At 37.9% G+C, this 12,166-nt stretch overlaps 1 protein-coding gene across 1 annotated transcript; it reads left to right on the top strand.

Moving 5' to 3' along the window:
* Nucleotides 1-4,749: 4,749 nt before the first annotated feature.
* LOC134792306 (uncharacterized protein K02A2.6-like) lies at nt 4,750-8,947 on the top strand. The gene has a single exon (XM_063763575.1). It carries the CDS (start codon nt 4,841-4,843, stop codon nt 8,945-8,947), a length of 4,107 nt encoding a protein of 1,368 aa, XP_063619645.1. The 5' UTR covers nt 4,750-4,840.
* The last annotated feature ends 3,219 nt before the right edge of the window (nt 8,948-12,166 follow it).

Raw genomic sequence — 12,166 nt, 5'->3', positions numbered from 1 at the left:
GTACTACTCTTTGCTTACCCCTCTGCCAAAAACCTTGCACAATTGTGCAAACTTTTGTATGGACTGACGTTTATCTGATATGGCTATTTGTACCTTACGTACAAATCATATAGAAATAGACAAAGACATACATTTGACGTGCCCCTCCCCCGCAAACATCGGCAAACTGTTTTGTAGGTACAGAAAGTGACAGCTAAGGCGTCTCCAGTTACTAAATGCTCTAAGACTGGAAGTGACCGGTTTGGTATTACATTTTAATCATTACCGATAACGAAACCGGAATCAGATTTTTTATTGCACTGTTAGTACAAATGTCATTCATAATGTAGGTGTGTGTCAGTGTGATTGGCTATAGATAATCCTTAAATTACTATCGGACGATTGTCAATAACTGATAAGGTAATCAACATTCTTTAATAACTATCATTAATTAAAAAAAAAAGAGAAGAGTCGTGGAATATAGGGGAACCAATATATTCTATGACTCTTCTTTTTCCGCACAGACTCTATCAAGTGTACTGTAAGTACATTCAAATGTGATATCACAATTGAATAAAAAATATTACAAGAATAAGAATAACTTAGGATGATACACACAATATTTCAATACAATTATTACCTACAAAAATTAATGAGGTGATTTATTTCAAATAAATATAAACTTAAAAAATACATACATTTTGCACAAATTACCTACATATATTCTGTCACCTTAAAAACGTAAATAGGTGCTCACAGTATATATCTTACTAAATAGATGTATACTAAAACAAGATAAATATACATAGATAGACAGAGAAAACTGTGAGCTTAATCTGTTTTATGTATGTTTTATTTATTTATGTTAATAATAAACTATAAGTATTGAGTATTATAATAAAAAAATCATATCATCGTGAAAAATAACCTGGAAAAAAGTTTTATACCTATACATTTTTGCAACATAAATAAAACGGTCATCAAAATTTTAAAACTTAATTATACGCGATTAAGTCCCGTGTTAGATGTAGTTAATAATGTGTACAAATCATGAAAGTTTAAATCAATGTCTTATAAATATAAATATATAGGTATAATTTGGTAGAAGAAATAAGAAAAACCATTTTGAGCGAATTGCTTCGTTATCAACATCAACTTATCATTCTCTTCTTTGATTTGCATAAAAATATCTTATGAATCAAACAAATATTATCGTTCACGGTATATGTTTATATTCAAATATGATTGTTCTTTATGAAAATATTAAAAAAGCAATACACAAAAACTTGCCTCGTTCATAGTGTAATTTCTACCAGCCATTGCAAGAAACAGACCTCAGAATTGTCGAAGGCAATGTTGCAGCACTTTAGGGAACACATAAGAACTGTTATTACGCCAAGACCTATGCATATGCATTCATACAAGCACAACACTGCGATACTTATTACCGACTAAGGTAACCGATTACAGTATTCCTAAAACCTTATCGCGCGAATTTGATAGGAGATGATAAATATCAATCGTTTATTGGGTAAATTTCACTCCGTATCTGACAAGCCTAGTGACTTAATAATACTGATTGTAGTAATTAATTTTGAAAGATAATACGGTAGAAAACTATATTGATCTTTAGAGTACTTATTATATATTTCTTTTGATTATGACGTACCGTAAAACGGGGTGAGTAGGTTTCGCGGGGAGAGGTGGATTATGAATGGGGAGAGAAGGTTTGAGAGGGGGGTGAGAAGGGTTTTTAAGGCTACTGCTACAATAATAATGTATTCCAATTTAAAATGGAGCTATAGTAATACGCATAATAAAAAAAAAAATCGATCCAACAATCTTCCAAAATCACCTTTGTATGAAAACCCCTCTCACCCCAAATACGACGCACTACGGGGTGAGGTGGATTTTCCTCTTTATCGTCAAAGTTATGAAATGGAACTACCCAAAATAAAATAAAAACTAAAATACAAACGTCCGGAACACTTATTATATACACCATTCAGTTTTCATATGTAAAAATAAAATGTTATCGAGGTTTGAATTTCAGTTTTGACCCTACTCACCCCATTTTACGGTACGTATGTTATTGACACTCGTTTGAGGGTATTCGAGTGATTTCAAATCTCTATCGCCAAATGTCGGGTTATTCCGAAAATAGACTCTTACATGATAGAATTATGGCTGATTTTCGGAATAACCAGATATTCCGAAGTAATGTGGAATTATCATAATTCACCAAGTAAATGCATTATTCCAGCGCATATAAAAGTTTATTCAATACTAAACTGTAATAGGTGGTACATAAAAAAACAAGTGACGAAGCCCTCCAGTGGTGAAGGCTGGATTCGCATCGGCGTCTTTAGCTAACCGGGCTAAGGCTTAGAACGCACTGCGATTAATTTCTTGCGGTTTCGGTCTAATTTCTTGCAGTTTCAGTCTTGCAAGTGCGTGCGCTTATGAAGTATGCCGTATAGGTACGTTACACTTTTTGCGGTACTGAAACCAGTGCGTCTAAGCCTAGGGCCAGCAGTACGTGCTTGCACCTCCTACGGCTTTTAAAATTTTAGCACTTTAATTTTAAGCACACACGAGAGTAATATACTCCCACACATTCGTGCCAAGTGTCTCACATTAAAACATTTTAATTAAAGGGCAAAGTATTGAATTAATTATTGTTGTTGCGAGGGACTACCGGAAGGTAGAGCAGCTGCGGCTAAGATTTATACCTGGTGCCCGACGTGGGAACGGTATGGCGTGTCTAAACTGGGAGAGCGTAGCGGTTTATATATTAAATGATCACAGCCTCCGAGTTTTCTAGGAGGCTTTATAAACTGCCACTAGCTCGTAGTGAGCTTACAGATGTCAAAGTTGCGGAAAATTTCCTGAAAGTATAAAAGTTAACAAAATCTACCCACAAATGGCTCCTTAAGTCAGATGAGGGTAGATGAAAACATTACATGATCAAATAATGTAGGTTAAAGCCAGGTCGTTCAGTGACAGAACCAGACGGTTTTTTGTATTTGGTTGGTTAACCAATAAATGTTATAACTACCCGAAAATGTACAAATTATTTGTTTACTTTTATTTAAATACCTAAAGATACAGAGTATAACTTTACTGGTGTCATTCAAACATCGAGCATTTCGCTTGTACTTGTCCGTACATGTATTGTATTAGCGCTGGCTGGCTGGATTAGATACACCATAACTAAATAATATGATTCAACTATCATTATAATGTCAGTGTACGTTCGAATTGCCCTGTTGATCAATTAACTCTCTCTGGCCGTAAATATTTTCATACAAGTAAGAAGTGACATCATTATACTTAAATCTCAATGTGTTCATGTGTATGTTCTCTAAATTTTAGTTATAGGCACCAACTTTGAAAGGTTTGTAAGTAATTTTTACTTGTAACTAAGATGCGATTCTGGTGCTGATGTGCCAGTTATTTTTGTAATTTTAAGTATTGTTACTTGTTATGCTCTTTTACCCTTTGAATTGGAACAGTGCGAAAATGAGAGCAAGGTTTCATTAATTTATTCATTAACCCGCTTTATATTATACGACCTCCTGTAATACAGTGCTTCCGAGTAAACAAAAATATGGAGATTCGACTAAAAGCTACATTCTGATTGCAACAGTATTGCAATGTAGATGAAAATCTTCAAATTTATCATACATATTACAAACATGTAATGTATTGTATGAAAAAAAAAGTCCAAAGACTACATAATATTTAAAAGTTATTAAATAAAAGTGTCATTGACTGAGGACTACAATCTATATTTTATTTATTTGCCCGTGTTTCAGGCCCCACATACTCGTATGTATCATAAACAACCTTTCTGGTTTTGTTTTTTAACAATCGAATACAGGTATCTCTCGATTCGAGGAAAGTGGATAAAACTGAATAGCTCAATCATTCGATGCCGAATTCCTGCGATTCTGTTCGTCGAGCTCGACTCGCCTATCAAAAACTACACGGATTAAAACCAATGACACGTTTTAGATGTCATAGCGAATGTATACATTGACGTGTTCGAAAATTCTCTTTTATTTTTCCATCCTGCCCGGTAACAAAGTTAATTTTTCAAAGGATTTTATGCCAAAAATTCAGCTGTAACGGATTGATGACTGTGTGTGGTGACTATTATACTCTCGACTCGATACCGTTGGCTTATCTCAGTTGACAATTCGATAATTGTCATTTTTAGAATAGAATCACAATTCACTACATTCATTTTAAGGATTGAGTAGTTTTTATTATGTGCCTTTCTACGTGTAAGCAATAAAAGCAGGAAATCAAAATATGTAAGTAAAGGGTAGTTAATGCTCTATTGTAATACGGATCTTTGATGTTTAAGAAAAAATAAACAGGTAAAACTTTAGACAGAATCATTAGCAGTCAGCAATAAACTTAAAAGCTTAAAAAAATAAAATCTCGAACACTCAAGTACTTTCGAAATGTACGCTGTTGCTAGATGGGAATGGAAGGCAAACTGTCGTTTATTTTTCTTATCATTGTAGGAATGCTTCATGTCGAGTATCGACGGGTCGCAGCTCTTCAATGATCGTACTAGTGATGTTATCAATAAGTCAACTGTTATATATGTAATATGGGGTAGACCTAAGTTTACATGCGCCGACTAGAGGGTAGTCAAACATTTCTGTATGTCAGTTTGTCAGTTCTGAATTACACACGATTGAGCTAGCCCGGTGTTTCATTGCTGGTCCTGGATATACCTGAAGGCCCCTTCTAGTTACATACATAATAATCTGGCGACGAGTCGTGATCGAATCAGCGAGTGCGCGAACGTAGTTGAGTGACTTGAGTGATATCTTGTGCGAACAGAATGGCAAAAATGTCGGTTGGCAAGATGGACGCGTTTGATCGGAACAAAGATAATTGGGCGACGTATATAGACAGGCTGGAGCAGTATTTTATAGTAAATGTTGTGCAAGATGACCGCAAAGTACCATTATTAATTACCGCGATGGGAGCAGATAGCTACGATTTATTAGTGACCTTGTGTACTCCGACTAAGCCATCAGAAAAAACCTACAATGAACTTGTCAAACTTATGTCAAGTCATCTGCAGCCGCGGCCGAGTGTTTTAGCGGAAAGATATAAATTTCGTCAACGCAAGCAGTCGAAAAATGAATCGATAGCGGATTTTATTACGGACTTGCAAAAGCTAACTAAATATTGTGAGTTTGGTACGTGGTTGGATGACAGCTTGCGAGATCAATTTGTGTGTGGATTGTATAATGAGACTATTCGAATGCGGTTATTTACGGAAAAAGACCTGAAGTTTGCTAAGGCTAAGGGATTAGCAATAGCGATGGAGGCAGCAGAGGTTAATGCGGCAGCGGTAGAAAGTCGAGGTCGGTCATCAGGAAATGACGCCACGACGCCATGTTTTTCGATAAGCAACGACAAGCATTCAAATTTCAAGACGCCATTACGGAACACACGAAGTTATCCGAAAAGCGACGAGCAAACCAAAGTAGTTCGCAACGAAGTTAACCGATGGAGGCCGAACGGACAGCGGCCGAACAATAGTTACCGGGGACCTGTGACGTCGAGATCAGCTGACGGCAACCGCGCGCAAGTAGGTCAAGGACAAGGGACGTGCTCAGCGTGTGGTGGTGCGCATGCGGCTCAGACGTGTAAATTTCGACTTTATGTGTGCCGTGTTTGTAATCAAGACGGACACTTGAAAAAAATGTGCCCGAGGTTGACGAAAGTTAACTACGTTGAGGATGAGTATTCGGAAGAGGAAACATATGACTTAGAGGTAAATCTTTCCTTTGTAAAAGAAGATAATTTCAGTAAATATAAACCCTATTATGTGACCCTAAATGTTAACAATCACGATATTAAGATGGAGATTGACACGGGTAGTGCTATAAGTTGTATTAGTCCAAAAGTTTATGAAAAATATTTTTCTAATTGTGAGCTTAAACCGGGTCACCTAATATTAAGATATTATTCGGGGGAGAAAGTTCGTCCGTTGGGTAGATTGAAGCCACTAATTAAGTATAAGGATCGCTCAATGCCGCTCGATTTGTTTGTTATAGAGGATGGTAAAACTAATTTACTAGGCAGACAATGGTTAGTTGAGTTAGGAATTATTAAGGTTTCGTTCGAGTCAGACTTGATTAATTATGTAAAAACATCGAAAGATTTTAATTTGTCAAATTTCAGTTCCAGGTTTAAGAGTGTGTTCTCGGAGGGCCTGGGGAGGTACAACGGCGGTCTAGTGTCACTGCGAGTGCGGCCGGACGCGCATCCCGTGTTTCTACGCGCGCGCCCCCTGGCGTACGCGCTGCGCGAGCCGGTGGAGCGCGAGCTGGAGCGGCTGGAGCGCGACGGCGTCATCACGCCCGTCGAGACCTCCGAGTGGGCGACACCTATCGTAGCGGTGGTCAAGTCTGACGGAACTATACGCATCTGCGGAGATTACAAGATAAGTCTTAATAAACATTTAGATGTGGACCGTTTTCCTTTGCCTAGGGTCGAAGATTTGTTTACAAAATTGCATGGAGGTCAAAAATTTAGTAAAATTGACCTCTCTCAAGCATATGCACAATTGGTGCTGGATGATACTGCCAAATACACTGTGATTAATACGCACAAAGGTTTATTTAAATACAACCGGTTGATTTACGGTTTATCCTCGAGTCCAGGCATTTTCCAAAGGATTCTAGAACAGATGTTTGCAGATTTGCCGAAAGTGGGTGTGTTCCTAGACGACGTAGTCATTACGGGCGAAAATGACAAGGAACACATAGAAAACCTTTATAGAGTGTTTGAAAGGCTCGAGAAATACGGTTTAAAGATTAAAAAAGATAAATGTTCTTTCCTGGCCAATTCAATTACCTATTTAGGTTATGTAGTTGATAAAGAAGGACTCCACACCTGTCCCAAGAAGGTTAGGGATATTTTGAATGTAACAACGCCTAGTAACGTGTCCGAGTTACGTTCTTTTCTTGGAATGGCGATGTACTATGCGAAATTTGTGAGAAATATTAGCACAATACTGACACCCTTATATGAGTTGCTAAAAAAAAATGTTAAATTTGAGTGGTCGCAGTCTTGTCAGGAAGCTTTAAATAAGGTTAAACGATTGTTGGCTTCCAGTGAGGTGCTGGCCCACTACTCGCCAGACCTCCCACTGATTCTGACGACAGATGCGAGCAGCGTGGGCGTGGCCGCCGTGATATCGCATGCATGGCCGGACGGTACGGAGCGCCCCATAGCCTACGCTTCGAGAGTATTGAACAGCGCGGAGAAGGCATACTCACAGATAGAACGAGAGGGACTTGCCATTATTTATGGAGTAAAGAAATTCCACCAATACTTGTACGGCCGCAGATTCATTTTGAGGACCGACCACAAGCCGTTGGTGACGATCTTCGGAGACAAAGCCGGGATACCGGTGATGGCGGCCAGTCGCATGCAGAGATGGGCAATTATTTTAGGCGGCTATCAATATGATATTGAGTATGTACACACTACTAAAAATGGAGCTGACGCCCTCTCTCGACTACCGCCGCACAGGCCCGATAGTAATCAGACCAGTGAGGAAATAACATATCTGAATTTCGTACAAAACTTTTTGCCCCTTACCAGCCAGGACGTCCAGAAAGCGACGGAGAAAAATATTATTTTAAGGCAAGTACTTACATACATTAGAGGAGGGTGGCCAGCATCTTCTACTAGCGAAGAATTAAAACCATTTTTCTCCAGAAGGCACGAACTGTATGTCGAAGGTGGCTGTGTAATGTGGGGTTATCGTATGGTAATTCCAGAAAACTTAAGAGCCAATATTTTAAAGGAATTACACAGCAGTCACCAAGGTATGGTCAAGATGAAGAGTGTTGCTCGTAGTTTCGTTTGGTGGCCAAATATCGATAGTGATATAGAAGCGATGAGTCGAAACTGCGCTATTTGCGCTGTGGAGGCTTGTGCACCACCCCGAGTTAAATCTCAACCCTGGCCGTACTACTCGGAGCCCTGGAGTAGGCTTCAGGTGGACTTTCTGGGACCTTATGAAGGTAGGACTTTTTTTATTTTGATCGACTCAACCACCAAATGGATTGAGGCTTTCCTAATGACCAGGACAACAGCAAAGGCAGTAATTAAGGTGTTGCGGGAGACTTTTGCGAGGTTCGGACTGCCAAAGGAAGTCGTGTCAGATAACGGACCGCCGTTCACAAGTCAAGAGATGGATGAATTTATGAGATTAAATGGAATAACACATACATTTACAGCACCATATCACCCAAGTTCTAACGGGGCCGCAGAAGGTGCAGTTAAGTTGTGTAAAAGAGCTATAAAAAAAGCTATAAGAGAAAATCGAGACATAGAGGAGACATTACAAACTTTCTTACTGAATTACCGTAACTGTGAGCAAGGTACTACGGGAGAAACTCCAGCTATGTTACTACAGAAACGACGACTTCGTTCTAGATTGGACCAATTAAAGCCTACCTGCGCAGTTGAAAAGAGAGTCCATCGCGCTCAACATAAACAGATCGAATCAGCAGGAGGTATTTTACCTAATCAAATGGACGAAGGGGACCCAGTATGGGTACAAGAATTTAACGCGAGGGATAAGTGGGTACCGGGAACAGTATCAAAAGTAACGGGTTCTCGTAATTACGTAGTGACAAAGGAAAATGGTACCACATGTAGTAGACACTTAGATCAATTAAAGTCGCGATATGCGTATTGTTTGCCAAGCTCTAGTCCGTCAGATAGCACCCCGCAGGTGTCACCCTTGCGCGCGTCGGTGCCGCCGCCGCGCTCCCCGGCCGCGCCCGCCCCCGCGCCGCCGGCGCCCGCGCCCGCGCCGCTAGCGCCACCTGCCGCGCCCGCATTGACACTAGCCCCGACCCCAGAATTGAAACGCATTAGAAAACCACCTGTGCGTTTTGGTTTCGAAATAGATTAAATTAAATAACGCTAAGCTGTTAATATTTAATAATTATTGTATACTTTGTTTTTCTTTATATACCTAGTTAGTAGTACATACTTAAGACAAACTTATTATGTTATTAAAGTTAAATACTTTGCTCTTAGGGAGTTACCGCTGTTAACTGTATTGTTTAAATATGTTAATTATTACCTCTAATGTTTAAGATTGGTAGTATAAATTATAAATCATTCATGTACTTTCCCTTCTATTTAACGTCCTTTTCTCTCCCTCTTCTCCCCCTTATCTCTCGGAGAGGTTTAAATTTTTAGCAGACGGCAGCGGGCACCGGCTCCGTTCCAGTGCAGATCTCTCTCTGGCTATCCCGCCACACAAACACCGATCCTATGACAAGTCTTTTACTGTGTACTCTGTCAAATTATGGAATTCCTTACCGTCTTCTCTTCGTAAGTGTCAATCGGTCGCATCGCTAAAGGCGAATTTAAAAAAGTTATGGCTTTCTGACGGAACTTGAAATCTAAAAGATGTATGCGGTTAGGTAGTTTTAGTATATATGTATTGTATCATATACAATGTATTATATGTATTATATATTTTAAATATATATAGTTGTTTACATATTTGTTATATTTCATATCCCATACTTTGTATATAGGTACATAATTATAGTAGGATATAGGTTTACCTATCTTGTAGGATATTAAATATTTTATCTTTATGCCGTTTAGTACAGCTTTTATGTCTACCGTTCTCCAATTTTCCCTCAACTGCTCAAGGGTTAACTGGAAGAGATCCCTGAAAGGGATAAGTTCGCCTTTGTACTAATGATGTGTGTTCTTTCATGTTTTATGTTTCTTTTTGTACAATAAAGTATTTTACTACTACTACTACTACTAAATTAAGAAGGGGGGTGTTATATATGTAATATGGGGTAGACCTAAGTTTACATGCGCCGACTAGAGGGTAGTCAAACATTTCTGTATGTCAGTTTGTCAGTTCTGAATTACACACGATTGAGCTAGCCCGGTGTTTCATTGCTGGTCCTGGATATACCTGAAGGCCCCTTCTAGTTACATACATAATATCAACAAGTATCGAAATTTACATTAAAGACAACTGAATTACATTATCGACGTTACCTAGACGTGTTCTAGCTGCGGGAGACTTACAAACTATCTGCACTAGATCTTGATTTTATACTTTTAGCTATCTGTCTCTTTTCTCAATAAATCAATGTTTTTTTGCAAACTCCTGAGACCCAGAAGCAATTGTTTTGTTTTTGAATTTGCAACTCTTTTGTTACTCTATAAAAGTTCGCAACACACTGTGGAACATGTACAAAAATTTGTACGCGGGGTTTTATGAGGTTACATTGGCTGAATATTTTTAATTTTGAGAAGACTAATCGTGCAACCCTTAATATCGCTACTTTCACTCACCTTTATTACAGCAAATATGCTTCACTGAAAAGGTTTTGGAATTATAAAGTGTTTTTATCTTAAATCCAGGAAATTTTTGAGGACCTTGACTTTTCTCTTGGCATGGTTTGCTTCGTTTGTTTAGTTTCTCCAGCATAGATTCATCAATTAATTTTCTTTTAATCTTCTTCGGCGGCTGGTGTAACAGGCATTTTAACCAATGCAATTGCATGTAAACGATTTTTATATTCTAAGTACCTACCTACTAGTACTGTATCAACTTTGACCGTCAATTGTGCGAAATTCGTAACAATTATGTACAACTTTTTGTTTGTTTTTATACTGTTAAGTAGCGACTTCCAAAAGTGTTAGTAATAAATGCTTTAACTTATTCATTTATTTCTTGAGTATTACTTTTAAATCGTTTACTAGGCACAGTAACTGTCCCAATTAGTAATCCAAAATACACAATACCCCAGTCTTCCAGAAATTTAAATACAATGCTGGCTAAACGTTCTAATATACCGATATAATAAATTCGGAACGTTCCCCTCTCTAGAACAGCTGAGCTGAAATGTAATTCATAGCATGGGACAACAAAAGATAGTGAGGTGCATTTGATCCGGCTCTCATTAGCCGATAAGCATCCCATCCTCAGGGATGGCATTGTCGACTTTCCAATACTTACTATTTTCTTCTACAAAAATACGAAGGTTTATGCACTACTGACTTTGTTTGGATTATTTTTTAATAGGACAGATAAATTGCATTTCTATTAATGTATAAAGGAATACGTATGTAAGGTCGAAATATGTATATTTTTCAGCGTTTGTTACTTATGTTTTTAGAGGGGCATGTGACATGTGAGTAAAAGTGTTTTTTTTTTCAGAGTGTAGCATATCATTTGATAGGACTTTAAAAAGGTTAAGATTTTAAGAATAAATTAATGAGGTGTGAATACTTTTACTTTTTAAAAAATAAATTTAAAAACCGAAAATAATGTTCCCTGTTCTCTAACTTTTGGACCGAGCGCATAAAAACTATGAAAGAAATCAAGATAATAAATGTAAAACACTTTTCTTGAAAATTATTGTGAAGGATCGGTTGTCCCAATAATGAGTTTTTTCCAAAAGAACCTTCTTATTAAAAGGACGCAAGTGCCGGGAAGTTACATCCTTTTGCTGGTATGGCTTTTCATATCGTATGATGTGTGCGACACGCACTTGGCCGGTTTTTAAATTAACCTATACATGCGTTTTCTTGTTTGAACTTTAATAAACGTTTCTAAAATACTTTTCAAATATATAAATTCAGTTTCACCTGCCACCATGCACGTTTAACAACTATCCGAAGTTTTCAATTCCGTGTCCGACATACTCTACATCTGAATTCGCATTTTTGTTCTTACTATAATCCATTTGATAAAATAATGCCTATTATTTTAAAAATTTTACTCCTGTACAAAACAAAAAGTTAATATTACAATTCAAAAAATATTCACGTGAAAAACGGCTTAAATAAATGCCTGTATGAAAACGTGCAATACAATAAAAACTTTACGACGTGTCTTTCAGACAGCGGATAAATTGCGTCCGTTTAAATAATTAATGTTCGCACACCGCAGTCACAGCCCGGGCCTTGAGGCTGAATACAGCAGGTCAACCCAATAATTTGCAGAAATGCGGTGTTCTGCCTTATCGCAGAAAATTTGTCAGAATTTCACTTGCCAACCAACTTTTCGCCGATGATTTACTTTGGCAACCAACATTCGGCAAATTTTGATTATTTATGATAACGTTTTACTTTTTAAATTATAAAA

The sequence above is a fragment of the Cydia splendana genome, chromosome 7 (assembly GCF_910591565.1).
Source record: "Cydia splendana chromosome 7, ilCydSple1.2, whole genome shotgun sequence".
NCBI lineage: Eukaryota > Metazoa > Arthropoda > Insecta > Lepidoptera > Tortricidae > Cydia > Cydia splendana.
Note: the sequence above shows the minus strand (reverse complement) of the source record. Positions and strands in the feature narration are given on the sequence as shown.